The sequence below is a fragment of the Aspergillus costaricaensis genome (genome assembly GCF_003184835.1).
Source record: "Aspergillus costaricaensis CBS 115574 unplaced genomic scaffold BO79scaffold_18, whole genome shotgun sequence".
Taxonomy (NCBI): Eukaryota; Fungi; Ascomycota; class Eurotiomycetes; order Eurotiales; family Aspergillaceae; genus Aspergillus; species Aspergillus costaricensis.
The window spans coordinates 501,988-525,987 of NW_020291818.1; the positions used below are offsets into that span (position 1 = coordinate 501,988).

Genomic DNA, 24,000 nt, shown 5'->3' on the forward strand with positions numbered 1-24,000 from the left:
CCCGGCTTGCCCCATTCCTCTTTTTTATTTTTTTCATCTTTCTTCTTTGTTCTTCTTCACCTTTTCAATTTGTTTCATTCTTTTTCGTTTTGTGTATATACGTATCATTCTTTGTTCACGGTATTATATTGAAATGATAGATTGTGTGTGCATTCATTACTTTCATCTTTTGCAGGTTGGTGATGAAGTAACCTTGTGGAGTGAGAAGAAGGGGAGCATTAGTACTTACGGTTTTATACATATATATAAACCACTGGTTGTGAAGATAATGAATCCCTGGGTATATATTGCTAATCTAATACTATCTACTACTTAATATGAACTTATGAAGTATGTTCTTGTTGGATGTCCATAGTTATGCATTACGCACTAGGTATATATACTGATCAGTCTGATCGTAAGTACTGTAAGTATACAGGAAAACGAGATGTGAAATCGACAAATGCCACCCCAGATGATAAGCTGTACAAGAGAAGACACATGGATATACAAAATAAACAAGAGCTGTAGCATTATGTAATTGCGTTGCTCACGCCGGTGTCAAACACTATTAGACGGAGATGACCCAGATAGGAATTCATGCGGTAAGTGAACCACCAAGACACGAGAGAGAGAGATGCCAATTAATGAGATAGAGATGGTAATAACCCCTGCTGCACCGGGTATGTCGAGGCCAGAAAATGTCCAGAGAAATAAGAAGAAAAAAGAATATCCACAATTGATGAGATCGTCCATCCATCCGTCAATCCGTAAACGCCGTTTCTGCGTGTATACCAACAGATAGCATGTACCATAGCATGCCAATCTTGAGAAAAATAAAAGTACCAATGAAAGGTAAAATCAAATGCACGTCACCGGTGATGTACATCAACCTGACTAGAATAGTCGCTTAACGTCAACTATTTCGACGTTTCCTGGGCGGTCTCGTTCCATATGGAACCACCAGTCCCTTCCACTTTTGTGGCTATAGTTCCATGATCCGGTGCAGGTATCTCGGTCCCAAGGGAGTGCCGTCGTAGACGAAAGACTCATCGGCGTCGCTGGTGTTGTAGGGGTGTTTGGACTGGTGCCCAGCGCGGACCGACTGCCGATGCTGCCCCATCCAAAGCGTGAGGTTGTAGTTGAGGTCGGCGATGGCGGCTCTTCGGGCGCCGGTTTCACGTGGCCCTTGCCGCCAAAGCAATTTACTCCAACTCCAGCAGCATATGTAAGGGACTGGCTGGAGGCCAGTACATGTTTCCAATCAACTAAACCTCCATCACCATCCTGCCCTGGTATATCTGGACGAAGGATAAATCGCGGAATTGAGATGTCCTTCTCACTTGTCCTACAGCCTATCCTCCCCATGAAAGCTGGCATCCGGAAGTCATACACGGTGACCGGACCTTCGTGATCGTCGGGCAAGACATCATTCTTAGGCTGCACACCACCTATGCCGAGCTCGTCCATGTCCATATCGGACCCATCATCGGAAAGTTCGTCCAATGCATTGTCAGGAACGTACGAGTCCGAGTGATCAGTGATGAGCAGCCGCATTCCGGTTTCCGTGTCCTTCGCTGCCATATCAATAAAAGTCTGTGCTCGTATCCGAGCAGAAGTCAAGTTGTTCCCAGCGGGCAGGGCCATTGGTCGGGTCGTAACAGAGCCGTGGGAGCTACGGGGAAGGCTGTAACGGTCTGGCTTGAGCAGTGCTTGCCCGCGTGGTATCGGCTGGCATACAGCCTGGAGGACTCCCGGGGGTTCTATATCCGAGGGTGCTCGCAGTGCTTCAAGGCGAGGGAAGCCCACGGACAGAATACTCTGAGCTAGATGAGAATTCGGGGACTCTGTATGTCGCGGTGGTTTCACAAACGGAGCGTAATCGAGCCTGCCGAGCCCGGCGGCAGAGTCGGGTCCCGTAATGTCCCAATGCAAATATCGAAGCGTCGAAGAGGCGAAAAGCGGTTGAAAGACAATCCCATCGGCATTCAGCGTAGGTTTCTTGTTGCTCTGGACGAATTTGAATCGTTCCAACTGTCTCAGTGATGACAAGATTTTCGAGATCGTAAGCAACGAATCGATGTTCTGTTCGATAAGGGCCAGGGTCTTGAGGGAGCGAGACTCTGGACGCATGGCAAATTGGCAGAGCCCTGAATCAGTCACGCCCGGGAGGTTCTCCAAGCGGAGCGATTCGAGCGACGGTAGACACAGAAGCGCGCTGTCCGCAAAGGCATCCGCGTCAAAGTTGGAAATGCAAAGATTTCGCAGCGACGGCAGGAGGCTGACCATGCGAAGAAAGATGCTCGGTTCCAGGGCGTTGTTCTCGTTGACGCCATAAAGCATCAGCGTCTCCAGATTAGTCCATGAGACATGGTAGTTGAGGAACTCAAACATCTGCGAGGGGCCCAAGCTCCAGGGGCATGATGTGCTGCGAGGGGATTCTTCAGAGACCGCCGGGGCCTCTCCTAGAACCCATGTGTGCTCCTTCAACTTCCGACGCGTAGACAACGCATGTGTCAGACGATCGAACTCATGGTTATACGGGATGGTCAAGCCGAGCAATCGTTCCAAGTTCGGGCACACCATGACGACCGAGGCGACTAGGTCTCGGTATTCTTGCCATTGAGTGCTCTGCTTCACTGTTGTGAACAACAGGTCCATTTGGGGGACTCGAAGCTCAAGAACGAGATTGGCCAGCAACTTCCTCTCCCGGAGGGTTCGTCTGAGCAACTTCAAGCGGCTTCCCCTTTTGAGTCGGTATTTCTTCAATTGCGACGGCGAATCGTTTCCAATGATGTGTATGCGGTTATACCTGGATGCAAGCCTGATTAGCATACGCGAGAATAGCTATGACGAAGGCCTGGCTGAAAGTAAACCAATATACTCACAACTTCGCTCTGACTCCCTTCTCCCACGCCCGGCAGGTCAAGGAAAGAGCGTGCAAGTCGCGCTGAAAGCATGTTAGGCATCCGGTCTGATTCGGGCCGACATGTAAAAGCTCCAATTGGTCTAGAATGACATCGTAGACTTCTTGCGGTAGTCGCTTGAACACCGACTCCAGTATCTTATCCAGAGAAGCAGCGGAGTCGAATACGCGAGCTGGTGATGTGGGAGAGATAGGAGAGTAGACTGTAGGGGCAGTAGAGACACTGTAATTGCTCTTGAAGGAAGAAACGGATGACGTTCGAGAGGAGACCGGCTGCACTGTCACGGCATATGCTGCATCCTTGCAATGTATAAATTCGCTTTGAGGAATGGGGCTGAAGGGCACAGCAGCGCTCTCGGGTCTACTGGCGACGACACTCATTATGAACACCGGTGTTGCATTTGACGAGCACCGGGAGAGGGCGCACAGGGGAGTAAAAAAAAAAAAAAGTAGTGGTGGTGGTGGTGGTGGTGGTGGCGGCCTGTATGAATAGTGCGCAAAGACCGTTGGAGACAGAGAAAGGGGGGAAGGCGCTCGAGTGGGGAAACGATGGTCGAAAAGAACGGACGGCACAGGAATGTATGAACAGTAAATTAAGAGGCACACCAGCTAGAGCATGTATATACGAAGGAGTGTGGATGTAAGGAACGAAAAGGAAGGACACACAACAAGCAACAGTAAGAAATCACAACGAAAGTTGTAATCTGATGGCCAAAGGAAGTAGTACTTGAGAAAGAGAGGGAAAAAAGAAAAAAAGACAGCGCGGCGCTATTTTAGGAGAACGAGGGGAACATTAGCGTGAGAGCGGGCGCCAACAAGTATCAGGACCACACATTTGGTCGGCTGAAGTTAGTTTGGACGCCCAAAAGAGCTTAACGCAGGACCATTGATGGCACGAGAAAGTCAAGAGGCAGGCCACCGCGAACACGCCACTTCTCCGAGTGTGTACATTCAGTAGTCAAGAGTGGTCGGACTACCAGATAGGAGGACTTGGGACGGCAGTCGAGGGCCGATCGTCCCCACCGAAGGAACGAGGATCTTAGGTTCACTAGTCCGTGGTGAGACTGCAGGGCATCGGCATCACAGCGACTCGTGCTGTAAAAGGAAAAGCGGAGACCTCGGCTCAAACATCACTCCATCCCGATATTCCTCCATCCAATACTGACAGACCCAAGGAAGAGCAGCCGTCGCCAGGGGGGAAGGGAGGAAGCGATGCTCGGTTATGACGGGCTGCATCAGCCGTACGGAGGATAATGTGAACTAAGCAGAAGGAAACTGTCGGGCGACTCCAGGATTCAACTGCCAATGCAAAAGCGGACAGAGGCCCGTGAACTAAATCGTTAGCTGGAGGGTTAGTCTTTTGGAGACAGTAGTGGCGGCCGTAGTATCACCCCAAACGAGTAACGATGCGACAATTCAGTGGGAGGATGAGCGACTCCGCAAATGTTTCGCAGGACGGCGCATCATCATTATCATCGCCAGAAGATCAAAAGGCCTGAAAACCGTCAATTGGCTTTGTTGTTTTGATGGTGTAGACGGTAGCACACCGTAGCCCCGATCCCACCCAACCGAACCAAGAGTTTGGGATGGGTCGAGGATGACGACGGAGGTGCAGGAGAAGGAAGAAAAAAGGAAGGAAAAGGAGGTGGCAGCCCCGAATCCATGGAATCCCGTGCAGGGGATTGCCTCGACACCCGCGGAACGAGGCAGGAAGACTATACCGTGTAGAGTCTAGCGCGGTGACCGGGCTGGCACTAGCGTCAGGAACAACCACGCTAGTCCCGAATTGAGATGATACGCTACGAAAGCCCCTTTTTCAGTGCGCATTATTGCTCTCTTTGCTCAACTTGCCCCGGACAAGGTTGATGATCCAGTAGTTGGGGTCTTTTCTGAAGTTTATTTATACCATCCAATGGATTGATGACGTCGATGCAGCTTACGATCACCATCCTGAGAGGATTTTTCACAATATTACGAGAGAAAAGGCAGCTATTATTTATCGTCTTCAAAGGGAGTATTGAGGTCGATAGTATGTACATACCATGAGAGATGAAAGTATCATATGTGTAAGTGTACGCTGTCTGTGCATATACGTATATGCAGCAGACACGCAGGCAACAGAAATAACGAACTAACCTGCACGTCTCCTGAAGACGAACCACCGTTATCACCCGTTTAGTCGTCTTTAGTCTAGTCTCCATGGCGATGGGTCCCTTTCCAGCCATCGGCTCGCACCGTCCATTAACCATTGGCTGTTGCGTTGGACCCATTTGTGTGTAGCAGAGGCCTCAGTGCGTATGAGGGGAATATGTGTGTGGAAAGTGGAAACCCACGCAGCCTGCAGTTAGTCAGCCCCCCGTTTTTGGAGCATCAATCTCAGACAACGATGGTGAAGGAATTATACCGCGCTCGGAGATAACTCTCTCAATGCGTTCCACCTGTTTCATCATATAGATTGGTTAATATGGATGGCAATATACAATGATTGTTGTCCGAGCTGAATAACTTGCATATAAATGTCACTAATCGCCATCATCCACACAGCCGATACCTACATTGTAAGTACATAGATACTAGATACTAGTACATCCTCTTAAATCCGAACTCTCCTCCCCCCTCAATTTCATCCTGGACTGATTACACAGCATAATATGCTAATGTATAAATAACTACACAAATATCCCGAAACCAACCGATCCGAACAAATGCCGCATGATACACTCCACTCTGCTCCGGCAAGTGCAACATGATACAACCCTACAACCACTGCCATTTTTCTTCCGACCGTTCCAACCCCTCCCTCCCCCTGTATTGATGTATATAAATAAGCACTCTCTGTATCACCATCACCACCACCACCATCCACACAATGCCATGGAATAAAAAAAGAAAAGAAAAACAAAACAAGGAACAACAGTAGCTTGTTTCACATACTATCACACCTAACTAACTTAGTACGTACATGTAACTCAAGTTCTTCCCTCGAGTCAGGGGTCCGTGGGGCCGTCCGTCCGGTGGTGGTGGTGGCTGCAGCACCCCCCCTGCAAGTGTTGCTTCGGTCAACTAGAACCCTTCTCGCGATTGGCTCGAGTACGTTTTACTTTTGTATTGATTATTTCGGATCTTTGCGAAGGGAAATATGATCTACACTTTGGGTTCCTTGTTCGGAGTTCGTTGGTTCCCTTTTCTGTGTGGTTGCAGGGGAACTAAAATTCGGCCAAGGTTTTTTGGTGATGCGAACTGCAGTGGAATGGGGTTCGGGATATCCGTGGGGGATACATATTCTATACTAGTACAAGGGTACTGCTATCGAAAACTCAACCCTAAACAAACACATTCAGAACCTCAAACTACTTATTCATTCAACCATTTATTTACACTGAATTGCTTTCTCCACCAACCCGCACTACAAACAAAGGAATACATACATCTTACCAACAATCCTCCACAAAATAATAGAAAAAAACAAAGAAAACGATCATCACAGTTATATACCATAAAAGTCCATATCTACCACCCGCACGGCCCCCAAAGCGACCACCACCACCACTTCAAAACCAAGGCATTTAGTATATACTAAACTACTAAGTAGTGACAAAGTTATACCCCATCTAGTAAAGTCTAATAATGATAATCCCTTTCCCCCCAAAGACGTGAGTCAGTGAACGCACCAGAATATCTTTCATTGGCTGGTGTGTGTTCGTGTCTCAGAAACTTTCACACAAATCATCACCGTAACTACTTACTTATCCAAATATAGTTAGGTAGGTATCACACAATATCACATCGCATTGCATCTCAGCTCGGCATTTACTTTTGATTCTTGCATATTCGTTTATTTATTCATGTACATTGTAGGCTTAGCAGTGCATTAAGCACAGTATGTACTAGGATCTGATCTGATAGTATCTAGTCCCAATACAACACAACACAATCAGAAAAACATATATAAATAGCCTTGAAGGAATCCATCTGAGCTCAGCGCGATCAGATCAATAGTCGTGGGTAAGATACCACTACTCACCACCAATCAGATAAATCGATCTTCTCTTCCCGTGTATGTATGTCAGACAATGTCTCGTTTCACCGAATATTCCTGTTTTAGTCTTATCATCGGACAAAAATAGCTCTGGCCAGTGCTTTTGGCATCCACGATTCATGGATTTACTTAGGTTCAATGTTGGTTTGTTGGGTCGGTTTCATCCGAGGGTCCATCGGGGAGGGGGGGTTGGTTTGAGAAGATGTATCCAGTATCCCCACCTAGTATTTAGTCTCTAGATAATTTTAGATCGGGGTTATACGGGTAGATACTAGATACTAGATAGATATGTAATGTGTAGGGGAAGGGGTGTTCGTCGGATGCGGCTTGTCTTGACCTGATTGATAATATAAATGTGTTTCAGATGGTTTATTTTGTGCCGTCTTCGTGGGTTTTTGGTTTTAGGGTTGGCTGGGTCTGGACTTTCTCTCTCTCTCTGCTACAATTCACTCGCTTACTGCACTGTAGTAACTACGATCCGGATACTACGTAGACCTAGAACATTTCGTAACAACTTGTGTATTTATTGGCCTCTGACCAATAGACAATCTCAAGCAAGCGTCCTCCTGCGCCATGCTGCCGGATAATAACGCCCCTGCATCAACTCTTCACTATGTTGTGCGTGTTTGTCACTCATGCTTGTAACTCCTCCGCATGCGAAAGACAAGGATTCGGGAACAAGACCAATACGAGTTCGCAAAAGCTAACCGCAAATTCAAGGCAGCACGTGGGTCGACCGGCGATGGAGCCAGGCGACTGCCGGATATCACAAGGTTTGACGGAAGAACAAAGTGCAAATGTAAGGTCAAGTATTCGTGGACCAGGCTCATGTCCCTTCCGTGCAGGACAAAGCCGGATCGGTGAAGTATATCCAACCATCTATATCCAGATGACCAGTGAAAAAGAATCAAGACATGGAAGCCGCAGATACCGATAAAGATATGAAGAGAGCAAAGTATGATCAAACCACTGCGGGGGACTAATACTGCTGTTACCATAGCAAGAAAAATAAACAAAAGCTAAGGTGTAAACCACGAATAGCAAACCAGAAACGAAAGGTAACAACAGCTAAGCCCTAATCACCCACGACGGCATGTACAAAGCAAAAGGGTTCAAGAAATAGGCACAAATCACAACTCCATTATCATGCATCAGGCCATAATCACATGTCGAAATTATCATCAACGTTGAAAATACCGGGCTCGCCGCCCTCGTGTGTCCTCTGAACCCCACTCATGCGGTGGTTAGCAGCGCTTGCCGGCTGCTGAGGTCGTTGCCAAGTCTCAGCGTCCTCTTCCATGTGGTCACCAGGCTCATTGGTAAAGTGGTGATCCATGGAGCTTTCGTTAACAAAGGTGAAGCCCTTGAAGTTGGCCTGCAGACCGGGAGATAACGGCGTCGATGCCGGCATAAACCCATTGGCAATGGCAGCTGCACGGTCGTTGAGGGAGTTGTTGGTCTCGAGCGCATTCGTGAACTCGGGATCAAAGTTGGAAGTGTCAGTGTCAGACTTGAGCGTTGGCTTGAACGGAGGGATCACCTCCTTCCGGCCCAATGCCTGCCAGTCGACGTCGTCAAAGAATGGGTGTGCCATAAGCTCCTTTGCATCGCCCTTGGCACCAAGGCGGTGCTTGGGGTTCCGGTTGAGCAAGCCCTTTACGAAGTTCCTTCCCTCCGTGCTAAGAGCGTCCCGAGGGAACCGGACTTTGCCGAAGGCGATGTTCTTGTACATCTGCTGCGTGTCCTCGGCGTAGAATGGACTCCAACCGCAGCACATCTCAAACACGAGAACTCCAAGGGACCAGAAATCGACCATCTTGGTATATCCCTGTTCGTCAAGCAATACTTCCGGAGCCAGGTACTCAGTCGTACCACAGAACGTGTTCGTCGTGTCGTTTTGGGTCAAGTTGGCCTTGGACAGACCGAAATCACAGAGCGCGATGTGACCATTCGCATCCAGCAGAATGTTCTCCGGCTTGAGATCCCGGTAAACAATATCGTGATCATGAAGGTGCTGCAGAGCTAGAATGAGCTCGGCAATGTAGAACTTCGCTCTGGCCTCCTGGAATCGCCCCTCCTTCTGAAGATGCCAGAACAGCTCACCACCGGACATGTAGTCTGTGACAAGATAAAGATCGGTGGGTGTTTGGAAGGAGAACTTCAGGCCGACGATGAAAGGTGAAGCCGCCATGGCTGTGCGGACCAAGATATTCCGCTCCCCCAGAGTATGTGCGACCTCCTTCTTCTGAATGATAACCTTCTTCGACAGGACTTTCATCGCGTAGATACGACGCGTGTCCTTCTTCTTGACCTGATAGACCTGGCCAAACGTCCCCTTGCCGATGAGCTTGAGGATTTGGAAGTCATTCGGCCCAACCTGCTTCTTCTCTGTCCGCTCGAAGCGCATTTCCATGTGGATCTCCCCAGACACTTGAGAGTCACCCACGCCACGGGACTTCAGAGGGAACCATCCTTCTAGCCGGCTGTTGTCATCCTTCAAGTTGATGCAAAGGCGCACGTGGCCCAAAAATGCTTCCTGATCTTTGCGATCATACACCGAGACATCTACCTCTGACTGATCACCAAAGACATCGCTATAAGGTAATAGTTAGCCACATACCCTTCGTTAACATGATGACAGGAGGATGAACGTACAAGACCGCTTCGTGGTTCCAATGCGGGTCGGTCACTGGGGCACGCCCCCGAGGCTCACCGTCGAGCGCGCTGTTGTTGCTGCTTTGCCGACTCTTCATGGGTATCGCCATTGGGCGTCCAGCCTCACGGTCCGACTTCTCTTGTTCTTTCTGTTGGCGTTCCAAGGTAGCCGCTTCTTCGTCCTGGGCGCTCTTTGAGATGACTTCATTCCACTCAAAAACGCAGACGACGTACGGATCGAACCCAGGTCGGAGCCCTCTAGCTTCGGATATGTTCACGTAGAGCTTGCCCTTCAGTGAGGCCACCGGAGGACCAGTTGGTGAGGGAGTATCTCTTTCAGGGGGGAACGCTTCGTTGAGCTTGCCAGCGATTTCGTCGGCTGCATTCGCCGATTCATCGGAGGGCGGCTGGGCAGGTTCCGACGGATGAGGGGAGGAGGTGGGTGGCTTCTTGTCGGTTTGCGAACCTTCATTGGACATTGCTCGAGGAGTAAGAGGAGGTGTACTCTTTAGACGCACGAGATCCGACACAGTTCCAGTTAGCTTCGCCAGATTCTCAGAAGACATAGACACATGTGGTTTTTCGTGTTCGAGAAGGGGAGCATCCGGCAAACAGAACGCATCTGAAGCAGGAAGAAGGGAGGGATTGGAAAAGTGGGAGGCAAGGACTGGATCGTCAGAGACGCTTGAGACGGGAAGAGAGGTGTGACGGCGGGATGTTTGTTCAGGAGATGACATGCTTCCGGAGGGGGAGAGGTAATTTTTCAAAGTATTGAAGATGGAGCCCATGCCCTTATCCGGGGCAGAGGAGCCCAGTTCAGCCTCATCCGATTCTTTCTGCAAAAGAGAACAAGCGGAACTGTAGGGGGGAGTAGGCAAATTCGTTGGGGGCAACGTTTCCGGCTGCAATGTGTGTGTCTCAAGGCTCTGGTCCGGTGAAGCGGTAGATGATTGGGTATCCGAAGCCTCGGGGCGCTCCATCATAACGAAGGAGCCCGAGGGTGAGGAACCTCGATCCCGTGTCCCTGTGGGGGCCGCATCCGACTGGGGGTTTTGCGCGGAAGTAGAAGTCTCAGAAGACCAGGTGTTGGAGGAACGGGACTTATCACCAGAGGGAGAACCAACCTGGAAATAACTGGAATTTATGGAAGGCAGACGCTTGTCCGCTAGATCGGGCTGTGGAGTCGAGATCCCAGTAGGAGTTGGACTGTTGGAGCCGATTTGATCCTGATTGTCGTCTTCTTGCGTACCATTGCTAGCGTACGAGTCAGCCATGATCAGGAAGGCCAGTGTTGTTGAAATTATGCATGACAGCGTAATTAAGACCCCCCATGGTGCTATGTATGGTGGACTAATAACGCAAAGACAGAAGACATATGACAAGCGATTCTGAGTATGGCAGAGTTGGGTGCTAGGTCTTGAGCTGGTATCGAAAGAGCAATGGAGTGGCAGTTTTCATGCAGAGCGATTTTTCTTCCCCTCTTCAGCCCGTGCGGCATATAGTCATTGCTTGTCGCGGATGACTCCCGCACGCGACATGATCCATGGGCAGCGCCGCAGAAACCGAGGATGGGAAGCTTGCATGCTAAACATGACAACACAATGAGGGCTGAAGTACGGCAGTCATCCGCCGTTGAGCGAAAACTTCGCACCCAGCTCTTTCATCCTTTTACCACACACTCTCTTGCCACACCCGGCATACGATGGAAATCCAGACCAAACAGCAAGAACGAGGTGAAAGTCGCGACACTGTACTCACCTCCGGGATCTGGGCTGCTTCAATGAGCCCGCATCTCCATGCGGCCCTAGTCCACTCTGAGCAGCAGCCATCTTTATGTTTCCATCCGACACCCAAAATCCACAACCAGGAATACCGAGGGTCGAATCTGTCGGTCGCACCGCTGTGATAGAAGTAGTGATGTCAAAGCGACGAGATGATCGAGGACAGATCGCTGAAGGTATGACGTCTTTCGACGAGCAAAGTTGAAACGTGGGAATCAAAAAGGTGAGTCAGACGCTGTTGGGAGGTTGACAAGTCAAGGAAGTTTGCGGGAGGATGAATCCGATCGGGTGCGGATGGCGAAGAGCAGGGAGGGGTAGAAAAGCGGGATGTCCTGTTACTGTTTGGCAAGTTGTTAGGAGGAGAGTGTCGACGGAGCCGTGGAAGGGAAAGTGGGTAGAGCTGATGGGGTCGACGGCCAAGGATGAAGAGCGATGAATGACATTTGAGGGGAAAAATGGGAGGGAAGGGAAAAAAAAGGCACGGAATGAGAAGCACCAACCTGGAGGGTTTTACTCACAGACGAAACCCAATGAATTCCCGGGGCGAACTTGACGAAGAAAGGCACTTATGGGCTCCAAGAACTCAATCAGTCAGTCTCGGGCAGGCAATTAATGCCCGTCAATGTGGGCGACGGAGCCTTAGCGTCAATCAGGCGCAGACGGACAAATGGCGGGCGGACGCCGGCGGATGGCGGGTTTTGTACCAGATGGCCAGAACTGATAGGAAGGAAACACGAAACAAGGATGGGTGGAATTCTTTTTCTAAAACAATAAGAAAGAAGTAACCCCGGCAGATGTCAATATACGAAGAGGGAAGAAGGTTTAAAAAAAAAGGGAAGATGAAATTCGGAAATCACGTTTTGACGGTTAATTCAAATTTGAGGTTGGCGATGAGGTGGCGTTAAAACGAACCAAACCCCCCAATAGTCATAGACCTAAGCTGCCGCTGAAGCCGCTGAACGGGTCAGGGACTGCGGATGGGGACCGTCGACTTGTGGTAACTTTCGCGACCGAGATTCTGGGGGAGGAGAAAAGAAAGTTGGATGGCAAAAACGCGTCCAAAAAAAAAGGTTTGGAAGCAGTACAGGAGCTGAGTGAGTTACAGGATCTGTTGGGTGAGGGGGAGTGGTTGAGGTTAAACCAAAGGAACCAGCGAGGATGGGAGAGGAAGAGGTAGAGTGAGATAGTTAGAACCAGCGATGGCTCTGTGTGGAAGAAACACGACCAGAATACGATGTGACCTCCTCTTTCCTTCCCGGTTCTATTCTCGCACCAGAACACAGGTCAGAATTGGTGGTGAAGCCTTTTTTTTAGGTCTGGTTGAACGTGCTTATACTATAGGATGGGTCTTATGGGTGATGACCGGTCAAGGGTGGTTTGTTTGATGATGATGATGATGATGATGACTCCTTCGAACCGATTACTGTTAGCCTGGCACAGCTTCGGAAACGCTACTGGTGAAGGAAGTAGCCTAGTAGTGGTCAAGGGTGCATTGTTGTCTCGGAGCGTCCCTTAGAATTGGAGGCAAATGCCACCCATTGGAAAGGGAACGAATCAAAGCGCGGCAGGAGGCGTAAGTAAAAGGAAAAGGGAAAAGGCCTCAGACGGAGTGGAGATGGCGGTGCTGCTGGCAAATAGACGAAGCGCTGTATGGGATGGAACCACTGGTGAAGTCAACCACGAACCACATCGCTTTGGTGGCTGGAAGAGGAGACACACAGTAACATTTATCTAGCGGTGATGAAGAAGGAAGACGAAGAAGGAGGGGGACAGTTCTTGGAACGGATAGAGATGCCTTGGAAGAATGATAAAAGAAAGGAACAGGAATAGAAAAAAACTCCTGGATGATTAATTCACTACCACTACCATCATCTCCTCCTTCTTCTATCTTCTTTTTATTCTGCTGGAGGGGGGTCAGCATGGTTGAAATAATTGCCATTTCTCCTTCTTTCTTCCCTTCCCTCCCACTCACCCCCCTCCTTCAAGAGTAAAAAAAGAATAAGTTATTATCCGTGTAAAGCAAAAAGGATGAATGACAGGCTCCCAAGCCCGTCGATGACCGCAGAGGTCCGATGATGTGCCGGTTTGCCTCCCTTCTCCTTCTCTCTTGGGCCCTTCTTTGGACAAGGATGGGCTATCCGCCCGGTGGACATGGATGGATGGATGGATGGATGGGTGGGTGGGCTGGGTTGTGGGAACCGGGAATGCTCCAAAGTCAAGAAAACCCGCTGCATAATTCCAACAACCAGTCACTGCCATGGAATGGGTCCGTCTGTTCTTTAGGCTTCTCTATCTTTCCCATTTGCCAAAACTGCCACTAGATAGATACCCGAGTAACTCCTTCCTTCCTCCCTCCCTCCTTCCCTATACTACTATCTATACTACTTACTATTAAACAGCATTAGTCCGACCAAATAATTCCACATTATCACCCAATATCCCCAACTAGAGATGCAATAATGACCTGCAGATACTCTTTTTGCCCATTGTAATCCTCGGTAGAAAGCTTATGCTCCTCCACGGCCACCCACTAGTACCCTCAAAATTCCGGCAGAACATGCCAATAGCGAATTCCTCTTTTTAGCTAAAATGGATATGGTTTTTCTGCTTTTTCTCCTTCTTCTCCTCTTTCAACTCTCTCCACCATCTCCTCACGCTAAGTGCCCCTCCGACAAGAAGGTAAGTAAATCATTGAAAATGCCACCGGAGATCATTTTCTCCGCCGCCACCTCCTCATCTCTCATTATTCTTAATTCTTATCCTTCTTTTTTGGGGGGGTTCCTTTCGCGGTTGGATTGGATGGAGGGAGGGTGGGGTAGGTACCAGTGGAGTAGTAGTTACTTGGTCACCGCAACTGTCATCAACTCATCAACAACCATTGAGATATACCTCATCACAGCTCACTGACCCTCTCTTAGTTTGTTGTTGTCCAAATACAGTACTGCTATGACAGGGATTACTTTCTTTCCCCCTTTACTTGTCCCGGAGAAGTACTTCGAGGTACATGTACAGTACCTTGTTAGGACTACTATGATTCATAACCGCAAAGTCTCTGGATTTTAACCAAGGTCATTATCCAAGTAATTCACACCCGGTTCGGATCGACTGATTGCCCGATTAGGTATTCGTTGCCCTTTCCGCCCGGACCTCGTTTCCTTATGGTGTGTCAATGCAAGCTATCTACACTATGAGCGATAACTTGAGATTGAGTGACATCATGTTAAGTTCTTTTCAAGGATTCTCAGATGCCCCGCGTTTGAGATGTGTTCGCGCGGAACTACGGCTATCTTCAAATGATACACAGCCCTGCTGGTTGTTATGGTAGCTCTGCAGTAGTGTTTAGTACCATTCCTATACCTATCTTACATGGGAGGCCTATAGTATGATCGCAGCCGCATCCTCAACCCCTTGGAATTCTTCCCAGTCTTAGGTAGTCGAAGCGTTGCATTTCTCCCTCTTATCTGAGTCAAACTATCGGCCAGACCCGTAATCTATGCCTCGCACAGTCAAATCAAAGGTGTCGAGGAAGGTTTGGAAGATCGCGCGCCCCGAGGCTAGCGGGAATCCCGGGCTCGTCACCCCCTTACGTTTGTGCATCACAAGCTCAGGGCAGCTGTACGGCTGGGAGGTGGTAAGTCGCCGATACGGAGTTACACCATGTCCGTGCAGCTGCCAGATCCAGTAGCATTGTAATGCAGTCGCTGCTTAGGTAGGATCGATTATGTTTCAGAATGGCCTGGTTCGACGGTAAAAACACCCGGCCGTCGTAGACCAGAAAATGGGGGTTAGGAGGAGGAGGAGATGGAGGAGGAGGGGGGGGGGTAGTCCTAAAAATGCCAATCACTGCCATGGTGTAACCGACACTGAGCTCCATCGTGCAGATAGCGAGTTCTGGTAGGAGCAATTTTCTTCTCAGCTCGCTTGTTTAGGAAATTGATGCCTACCAGAAATCGCAGGAAAAGATATCCAGGGGAACCTTTTGGTGTGGAGTTCTGCTTTGTTTTTACACTCGCCCCCTCCACGATCCGCCAATAATAAGCTAAATGCCCTAGTTGACTAGGGAGACCGTCGCTGCATCTGAGGCTACTTGGACACGATCAGTAGGTAGGTCACCTGCAGGCTGCTGCGAGGTTGTGTAAGCGATCTGCGGCACGCAGCATCTGGTCACCACAGACGCTCCGAAAACATCCACGGGCCCACGCTCGATTCCGATACCCACGGAGGGGACCGTACCGCGATGGCCTCGCAGCAACCAGGCTCCAACACACGTTGAAGATTATGTGACGCGATGGGGCCTACCCTCCTTCAGGGATGCATAAGGGTGGTCAGAGTTGAGGAATGCGGAGCACAGCAGTCCTGCTCTGCCGCTATTATTGAGGGTGGTGGGGTTCTCTTTTGAGGGGTTCCAGAAGCTCCATCTCCCACCGCCTCTTTGGCGGACATGTGAAGTTGAGGCCGAACAGGTTATCACTGTCACTTACATACGTCAGTGGTCAGGCTCGCGCATACCTTATCGCTGCAGATGAATCATCTGCTGGCTTGGGTCGTGCTGGCAATGGTTCAGTTCAGCTTCAGCCAGGATGCAAGGCTACCGAACCTGTCTAGACCACATAGGTTTTTTGTGTAGCGGAAGGCAAAGGATGACTGACCTTCGGAGGAAATCCCGCATATTGCACTTGCTACACGCCGTGTAGTAAGTAGTAGTAGTACTAGGGGGTAAGGGAATGTATCTACACGGGGAAGCCGATAACTGTTCAGCGGGAAACGGGCAACACAAGATGGCCGCGCGATCACGAATCAGTTCGAAGGAACGAACCGTCGGCGATCAGCGGAAAGGGACCATGACATCATTGTGCAGGAAGCGCTAAACTGACTCCAGCCTCGATGAGGGTCTCTGATTATCTCCATCATTGGTTCGGCACGTGGCTGGAACAACTCTATCTGCCTCAGGCATCAGGAGTGTTTCTTTTTTAATCACGTGACAGAGAAACCCGGGTACTCGGAGAAACCTAGTCCCGTCTGGCTCTAGCGCGAATGGCTGCGGAAAGGAACGTCCCCAAGGGCCTCCATTCAGCTCTGTCGCTCCAGGAAATTCTAGGTCGGCGTCCATTGCCCATCTTACCCATTCACCGTCGGTATGGCTAGGAAACTTCGTGCGGCTGCTCAAGCAGCTGCGCAATCAATGCGTAAGTAATCTCCTCGGTTTTCACTGTACCCTTTCCTTGGCCGACGCGGCCTCGGTCGTCACGGACGCGAACAACTAATTACCCAGTAGGGAATGCCGCCCCTCCGCTCCCCGACGTCTCGGACGAGGAGATGATTGAAGCACCCCCATCGCGTGGATCGTCGCCAGCGATGGAAGATCCAGGTGATGCTTCCGATAAGGATCCTGAGGCGGAAGCTCAGGCAGAACCCAGCCAGGAGGAAGAGACAGCCGCAACGCCCGCCCAAGATTCGAACCCTCCATCGCGCGGCGACACTCCTACACGCATGGGTGGCCGCATGTCAGCCATCCCACGAAAGCGCCGCATAGGCCGTCCTCCGAAGAACCGTCCCCCAGACTGGGATGCGCCTGATGACGGCGCCCCTCAGACCCCGATCCATACGTCCACGCCGGTCAAGCGAAGGCGCGGTCGTCCCGCTGCTAGTGGTGGAAGATGGGCACGTAACCGGGGCCCGTCGCATGTTACCCAGGTTCCGATCGATAAGGAGGGCAACATGATGGATGTTATCGACGACGAAGTTGCTCTCCCAGACGACCCCGAGGGCGAGACAAAGGTGGACAAGAACGGCAACCTGCTGGGCGACCGAGAATATAGGGTCCGTGTGTTTACGATTCTCAACCGTGGTGATCGCAAATACATGTTGTCTACTGAGCCTGCGCGATGCATTGGTTTCAGGGACTCGTACCTGTTTTTCCAGAAGCACAAACTCCTCTATAAGATTATCATCGACGACGAGGCGAAACGCGATCTCATCGAGCGAGAAATTATCCCTCACTCTTACAAAGGCCGAGCTATCGGTGTTGTCACCGCTCGATCTGTCTTTCGGGAATTCGGTGCAAAGATTATTGTTGGTGGAAAGAAGGTCACCGATGATTACCATACCCAGGCCGCGAGGGAGCGTGGAGATGTCGAGGGCGAACTTGCCGTCCCGGAAGATAAGCTCCCTGCCCCAGGCGAGCCTTACAATAAGAATCAATACGTGGCCTGGCACGGTGCCAGTAGTGTCTATCACACCAGCGCTCCGTCAGTGCCGTTGCCCACCGGAAAGGCGGTGGATTCGAAGAAACGTAAGGTTACAGTTACTGGTGATAACTGGATGCTCGAACATGCCCGAGAGGCGAGGTATGTGATGACACGCTTGCCTGACGCTAGTTATATACTAACATGCTTGTAGCAACTTCAACTCTCTCATATCTCTTGCGCGCCGCGAAAACCTCGAAGGACAGTATGACATCCATACCAACGTCATGCAGTACCCCAAGATTATGCAACCGACGCACGCCCGCTGGGAGCGTCTGCCTCCTCCCGACCCTCGAGTTGCAACCAAATTAGCTCAGGGCATGTCCACCCTGAGCCTGACGAACGGCACCAGCGAAGCAGAGCCAGCCGCTGTTGACAGGGAAGCCAACGAACCAAGCGACAACCAACCTGAACAGCCAATCACCGAATCCACCCTCTTCTCCTCAGTTCCAGCTGCGATGTCCCGTCGATTCGCCATTCATGATATCCAGTTCGAATCTTCGCCGTATTCCAACCTGGGCGTTCCCGGCCCAGACGGCGATGTGCACGATCTCGGCTCCAACGGCCTAATCAGCGTTGCTGACTCCGCTAATCCCGAGTTCACGAGCCCCGAAATCCTGGAGGAACTTCCTCCCGAGTGCAAGGAAGCCCTCATCGAGGCTGCTGCGCAAGAATGGGAATGGAAATCCAAGTGGTGTCAAGAAGCGAACGACGGGGCTCGCGCCAAATTACTCAAGAGTTACGCCTGGTTTCCATGATGTGCACGCTTCATACCCCTTTTCTCACTCTCTTTACTACTCCTTTCAAGCCACTGCAGAGACTTTTCAAGGTCGTTCGCTACCTAATATACCACTTCCCCGCAGTGGCTTTACCATTCATCTTTTATTCCGGGGGTTCACGTATAACTAAGTAACTAACTGATTATTTCCATTTCACTTCGGCAAACACACACTCAAATGGGCGGGGGTTTTTCATTCCGGATGGGTCTGCGAGATCATTTACCAAAAACATGGGGAGTTTGAGCGTTTCAATATCTGAGTGTTTTACTTTTATCTTTTTCCTCAATTCTATTCTTATTACTTCATATCTTATTCTTAGCCATTTACCGTAAATCTATCTACCTTTATCTATCAAAATAAAACCTCATCCTAATCCTTATCACTGCGAGATTATACTTCCGACTTGGTCTACATGGATGGGAAGAGAAGAGGATCTTTTTGATTCACTATAGTTAAATAATAATATAACTACTTGATAATCTACCTTGTAACTAGTAACTTGACCGTACAGATAATCATTAAGGTTCGACTATACTATAAAAGTAATCAATCCTATGTTTTTCACTAGTAGGATTCTGCTAGGCTCCCACCGTTCCAGGTAAAGTTAGTTAGGTTAGTGGTAATAAATGTACATGCTTATGATGGATGCCTATATAGTAAGCAGGGAACGACGTGTGTCTGTTTATACTACCGTGACCACTACTACATACTACCTTTGTATTCATGATAGATGGATGAAAGGATTGGCTTCTAGGCAGCATAATTACTATATGTAGAAAGTAGACAAGGCTGTAGGACTAGATTTCAGGTATGATCATATACATAAGTATGATGTGTAGATAATACATTGACACCTGGAACAGATACAGTTTTATGTTTTCATGCATGAACAGAATATTAATGAAGGATCAGCTAAGCTACTCAATTCAACTCTACTACTAGCGGATGTATTCAATCACGATATAGAATCTGAACATAAGTAGACAATGATTTCATTCCATCATGCAAGGATTCAAGTAATAAGAAAAAAAATTAACTAACTCCAAGGGGCGCAAATAACGCAATCAATCAAAACGGTGGAATGGAGGCAGCACATGTTCTTTGACACATATGATTAAAAAGGGAAGAAGGAGAGGTGAAAGAAACCCGAGTCTGTAAGGAATTGGAGGAAAACGAAATAGCTAGTTGGCCAGTTATCCCATGGCCATTTCCGCACGTAGCTTCTCCAGTTCTGCTTCCTCGTCTTCTTCTTCGGTCTGGGGTTTGGATTTGACTGTTGCATATATGTTAGAATAATTTCATAGAGAGGAGGGAGGGACAGTGGCTTACTTTCTCCATTTGCCGCAGGAGGTAAACGATTGAGCTGGTCTGCAACCGGCACAGTACCTGTGTTGAGCATCCGCTCGTCCATGGCCTCCTGCTCCAAACCCTCGAGTTCCTCCTCCAAATCGGCCTCGTCTGGTTGATCGACCAGAGAGGTGCTTGTAATGGCTGTTGCGATTTCCGTGCTGAGTTGGTGCTGTTCGCGAAGTGTATCCCTAGTCCATAGTCAGTTGCCTTATTCCCATCACACAGACAATACCATAACGAAACAACATACATCGTCTCATCCACCTTATCAATCGTCATAGAGCCATGGATCTTCGCCATCGCCGCACCAGCCGCCTCCATAGCCTTCAAAGTCTCCTGGTTGATATTCGCCGCCTCGATCGAGTAAATCTGCTGTTCTAGCTGAACGATCTGCGCCGTCGTCTGCTCGAGGTTCTTCTCATGAACCTTCTTCCGTCGAAGGGCGTTCTTAGCCGCTATACAGATCAATAACCCGTTAGTCTTCATTTGTTGTTGCCTAGTTGACTGTTTTTCTGCGGTCACCTACCGGCCTTGTTTGACGTTACGTTCTTCCGAGCAATTGCATCCTGCTCCTCCATCAGATTCTCCAAGTGCTTCTCGCGCTTCTGGAGCATGTCCAGCTGCTCGCGAAGCATGAGAATCGCATTCTTGGGCGCATCTTTCCGCTTCTGAGCGGCGGATCCGCCGAACCAAGACCACATGTTGATAAGGGTGTATGAGGGTTGATTAGGCTGTGATAGAGGGTGGCTGCTATTGCGATGATCGAGGTGATGCTAGGGACTAGTGATTCGACGTCCGATGGGGGAAGTCGTTGGTGTTGAGTCGGGAGGAAGTGTAACGACGGGTTCTGGAATCGGTGGAAGGTGGGATGGAAAGAGATGATGGTCCGTGGCAACGGGGCGGGATCGGTGAGGGATCGCTGGACGGTGATTTATCCTGGTGAAGGGTGCGGGAGTCGATCAGCTCCAAGTCACCTAAGCCAGGTCGAGCAAGGCAGCGGTCCTTGATAAGCGACAAGAACAGAGAGAGAGTGTGTGTGATAAGGTCCGAGACGAGAGAAGAGCGAGCAAGAGATGGAGGAGATCCCCGGCCGGATTCAAGTTGGTTTTCCCCTCGTTGGCCCTATGACATACCGCGCTAAGCCTATCGGGGTGATATGGTCACGTGGATGGGGGTCACGCCGGTCATCGTATTTCACGGGTATTAATTATTTATTATTGATTGATTGATTGATTGATTGCCTTGTGATCGATCACTGCTGCCTCGAGATCATTCCTCTATACGATGGCCCTTTTTTAGGGGTCTATCTCACCTGCTGGAATGAACGCACCTCTTCCTTCTACGCGGGCATTTCTCTCCGATCTACCTTCTCTTCCAGTTAGCTCGAAGGTCCGATTTCTCGGTTGGTGCGTGGAGTTCCTTGTCTGTCTATTTGTATCTTATCATTCTACATGCTGTGTCCCGTAGACTATTTAGAGATACTTGCTTCTTTGCCTGCTCAGGAAGATAGTAGTAAAGAAACTGATTTTCTCAGCGTGAGGACATACAACATCCAAACGGGGCATCTCATCCTTGAACACAACTATCCGCGTCAGAAACCACCACAGGAACCACCCTCTGTTGCCGTTGATATCAACGCGGTGCTGGAGACAGTCACCTCGCAGGAGCTGTCCGTTGGCGCGTGGGTAAATGTGCTCGGCTATGTAAGGAGATATAGGAGAAGTGATGATGATTCTGCTGTTTCAGAATCAAATCCCAACCCAGTGTATGTGGAAGCCGTGATGGTGTTCCCAGCTGGCGCCGTGGCGTTGGGAGAGTATGAGCGAATCCTGCAGGAAGCGTTGGGCGTGGAGAGGAGGGTAAGGAGGACAGGGTGATAACCCATTTCAACATATTGATTAATGACTAGCAATTATTCAACTTTTTTCTATGTGCTATACTATGGTACCCGAGATCTTCAATCCATTACTTCGTGACACTTCCTGACAGACATGTACATATCCACATTATCCAGACCAATGTTTCCTTATAAGGTGAAAAAGTCAGGCTCCCCGTCCAAACTCCAACTGTGCGAGGATGCTTTTCTGCGCAAAAACTCATCTGTACTCCTGCGCTTAATGTCGATTTACTGTCACCAGTCTCGATCACACTCCTCACTCATACCTCCATCGTTTCCTTCTCCTCGATTTTCTCAAGATTCTCCACCTGCTGTGTATGGTGTTGGCGCTTTCCTGCCAATCGCCGCTTATCCTCCTGCATCCGCCGGATGAGCACGCTCTTCTCCCGGATCTTGTAGCCATACTTGTAGAAAATAAATGGGATCGGGACGATAGCCACCTCGAGCAAGCCCAAAAGGGTCCCAGACCAGTTAGGACCAATACCGGCATACATATACGTTCCAACAAGTGGCAAGACACCTCCCAAGATACTGCGGATCACGGAATTACCTGCCAGCGCGGATGCTGCATATACTCCGTAACTACCAGCCAAGTAATTGGTCGCGTAGATAAAAACGCCCGTGTTGCCCGTGCCGAAGAGTACACCTGCGAGAATCGGTACAATCCAAGGAATCGAGGCGGGCGAACAGGTCCAGGCGAACCACAATTCTCCAGCGGGAATCAGGAGCGCGCAGATACATACAAAGGCCACCATTGCTTCCGGGGGTGGTTTGCCTGTTTCGGGGTCCGGCTTATGACTGTTGATCAAGCGGCGGATCAAGGGTTCGCTGGAGATGGTAATCACGCATCCAGTTCCGATACCCAGGAATGCGAGGCCGGAGAGACCAAGTGACCAACCGCGAATATCCCGGAAAACGATAGGGTAGGCTGTGAAGCAGAGATAGAGGATGCCATACACGATGGCAATGTAAATATTCCAGAATATACTATATGAAAGGCACATCAGCTTTGAAGTGACAACGCGAGTACTGGTTCGGAAAGACTGACCAAATAGGCTCAGTGACTGCCATGACAAACGGACGGCCGAGATTTATCTTGAGCAGTTCACTCAGACTGGCCTTCTGTTCGTATCGACACCACCATCGTGAGTCGCCCGTTTCTTTCCTCATGCGGGCGGCTTTCTTTTGCAGGATTATGGGGCCATAAGTCTCCTTCATGATACATGAAAAGACCAACGCGACTCCAGACAATATCAGAGCGATCCAATCCATCCACCGCCAGCCCAGGTACTGGGTGACGAAACCTCCGATAATGGGTCCGAGGACTAGGGCAGGGTCAATAACAGGTAGGTTTTGGCGGGGGAGTGGTTATGCCTACCTGGTCCGTTCACGGGCCCGAGACTCCAAACCGACATTGCCAGCGCGCGCTGGTCATCTTCGACTATGTCCGCAACCATCCCCGGCGCAGTGGAAATCATTACACTTCCGAACAACGCTGCGATGAAGCGCACAACCAGCAGAGTCGCAAGGTTTTTGGCGAGCGCGCAAGGTATGATCAATACTGTGAAGATAAACAAGCAGGCTATGCAGACTGGCTTTCGGCCGTACAATTCGCTTAGTGGCGCCATAAACATGGATCCCACAGCCAGACCGATGAGGTACAGAGTCAATCCCAACGTAACGATGGTGGTGGAGGCCCCAAATTCAGCTGCAATCTGCGACTCTCCGGATGTGTACGATGTTGAGTATAATACGCTGAAAGGTATTAGCGTCGTTGTCGCTTAATGCGTATCTAGGCGATGCGCCAGACTCACATAATCAAGGTGTTGTATGATAGAATAGCGATTCCCATAGCTTTGTAGGGGAAGGGCCAGTTCTTCGGGTTATTAGTGTCGAACTCATCGTCCCAATCAACTTCATAGTTCGGGTCAGATGTGCCAGTCGTCCCTATAGATGTGACTCTTTGGGCTAGAGATGGTATCGAGGCTCGAGAGGCGCGCGTGGGAATGTGCGCCAGGTCATCCACTTGATCGATAGTGTCCTCGGATGAGCCTGATACTGCGTATGATTGTGCATATGTGGAGGTGGGCCCCTCTTTGCTATCCCCTGGGCCTGCCGGGGGATCTGAAGAAGGAATTTTGGCTGAGGACATTTCGTGGCGTCAATTAGAATTCGGTCCGTGACCCAGAGGGGGAAGATCTCTCCACAGCTGGAGCGAGTACAGCCGATACAGCTGATATAAACCTCCTAATCTATTATATAGCTGCGGTGGAGGAGTAATATGAAAGAAAATTAAGATAGAGCGCGCTGAAATGCGCTGCAGCTACTATATAATGACTCGACAAACTG

General features: G+C 49.7%; 8 protein-coding genes across 8 annotated transcripts; 3 read left to right on the forward strand and 5 right to left on the reverse strand.

The window, feature by feature from the left end:
• Nucleotides 1–876: 876 nt before the first annotated feature.
• BO79DRAFT_229154 (uncharacterized protein) lies at nucleotides 877–3,286 on the reverse strand (the record flags this gene model as incomplete). The annotated part of the gene is made up of 2 exons (XM_025684017.1): nucleotides 877–2,791; nucleotides 2,868–3,286. The coding sequence occupies 2 exons, from the start codon at nucleotides 3,284–3,286 to the stop codon at nucleotides 877–879; spliced, it is 2,334 nt and encodes a 777-aa protein (XP_025538944.1).
• Nucleotides 3,287–7,452: 4,166 nt separating this feature from the next.
• On the reverse strand, nucleotides 7,453–8,024 carry BO79DRAFT_21118 (uncharacterized protein). The gene has a single exon (XM_025682968.1). The coding sequence runs from the start codon at nucleotides 7,940–7,942 to the stop codon at nucleotides 7,574–7,576; it is 369 nt and encodes a 122-aa protein (XP_025538945.1). The 5' UTR covers nucleotides 7,943–8,024; the 3' UTR covers nucleotides 7,453–7,573.
• An 82-nt stretch (nucleotides 8,025–8,106) lies between these two features.
• schA (serine/threonine protein kinase SCH9) lies at nucleotides 8,107–10,873 on the reverse strand (the record flags this gene model as incomplete). The annotated part of the gene is made up of 2 exons (XM_025683417.1): nucleotides 8,107–9,538; nucleotides 9,600–10,873. The coding sequence occupies 2 exons, from the start codon at nucleotides 10,871–10,873 to the stop codon at nucleotides 8,107–8,109; spliced, it is 2,706 nt and encodes a 901-aa protein (XP_025538946.1).
• A 3,008-nt stretch (nucleotides 10,874–13,881) lies between these two features.
• BO79DRAFT_21166 (uncharacterized protein) lies at nucleotides 13,882–14,425 on the forward strand. The gene has a single exon (XM_025683060.1). The coding sequence runs from the start codon at nucleotides 13,970–13,972 to the stop codon at nucleotides 14,285–14,287; it is 318 nt and encodes a 105-aa protein (XP_025538947.1). The 5' UTR covers nucleotides 13,882–13,969; the 3' UTR covers nucleotides 14,288–14,425.
• Nucleotides 14,426–16,264: 1,839 nt separating this feature from the next.
• On the forward strand, nucleotides 16,265–18,723 carry BO79DRAFT_238150 (uncharacterized protein; the record flags this gene model as incomplete). The annotated part of the gene is made up of 4 exons (XM_025684780.1): nucleotides 16,265–16,270; nucleotides 16,366–16,570; nucleotides 16,656–17,727; nucleotides 17,780–18,723. 4 exons carry the CDS (start codon nucleotides 16,265–16,267, stop codon nucleotides 18,381–18,383), a joined length of 1,887 nt encoding a protein of 628 aa, XP_025538948.1. The 3' UTR covers nucleotides 18,384–18,723.
• Nucleotides 18,724–19,334: 611 nt separating this feature from the next.
• BO79DRAFT_174426 (ESCRT-III subunit protein SNF7) lies at nucleotides 19,335–20,815 on the reverse strand. Its single transcript, XM_025679745.1, has 4 exons — nucleotides 20,281–20,815; nucleotides 20,005–20,209; nucleotides 19,734–19,942; nucleotides 19,335–19,677 (listed from the first exon to the last, which is right to left on the reverse strand). Exons 1-4 carry the CDS (start codon nucleotides 20,453–20,455, stop codon nucleotides 19,598–19,600), a joined length of 669 nt encoding a protein of 222 aa, XP_025538949.1. The 5' UTR covers nucleotides 20,456–20,815; the 3' UTR covers nucleotides 19,335–19,597.
• Nucleotides 20,816–21,003: 188 nt separating this feature from the next.
• BO79DRAFT_196167 (nuclear telomere cap complex subunit Ten1) lies at nucleotides 21,004–21,690 on the forward strand. The gene is made up of 2 exons (XM_025681177.1): nucleotides 21,004–21,160; nucleotides 21,289–21,690. The coding sequence occupies exons 1-2, from the start codon at nucleotides 21,075–21,077 to the stop codon at nucleotides 21,629–21,631; spliced, it is 429 nt and encodes a 142-aa protein (XP_025538950.1). The 5' UTR covers nucleotides 21,004–21,074; the 3' UTR covers nucleotides 21,632–21,690.
• A 221-nt stretch (nucleotides 21,691–21,911) lies between these two features.
• BO79DRAFT_267000 (MFS transporter) lies at nucleotides 21,912–23,915 on the reverse strand (the record flags this gene model as incomplete). Its single annotated transcript, XM_025687017.1, has 4 exons — nucleotides 23,466–23,915; nucleotides 23,030–23,406; nucleotides 22,700–22,976; nucleotides 21,912–22,638 (listed from the first exon to the last, which is right to left on the reverse strand). The coding sequence occupies exons 1-4, from the start codon at nucleotides 23,801–23,803 to the stop codon at nucleotides 21,912–21,914; spliced, it is 1,719 nt and encodes a 572-aa protein (XP_025538951.1). The 5' UTR covers nucleotides 23,804–23,915.
• Nucleotides 23,916–24,000: the final 85 nt, after the last annotated feature.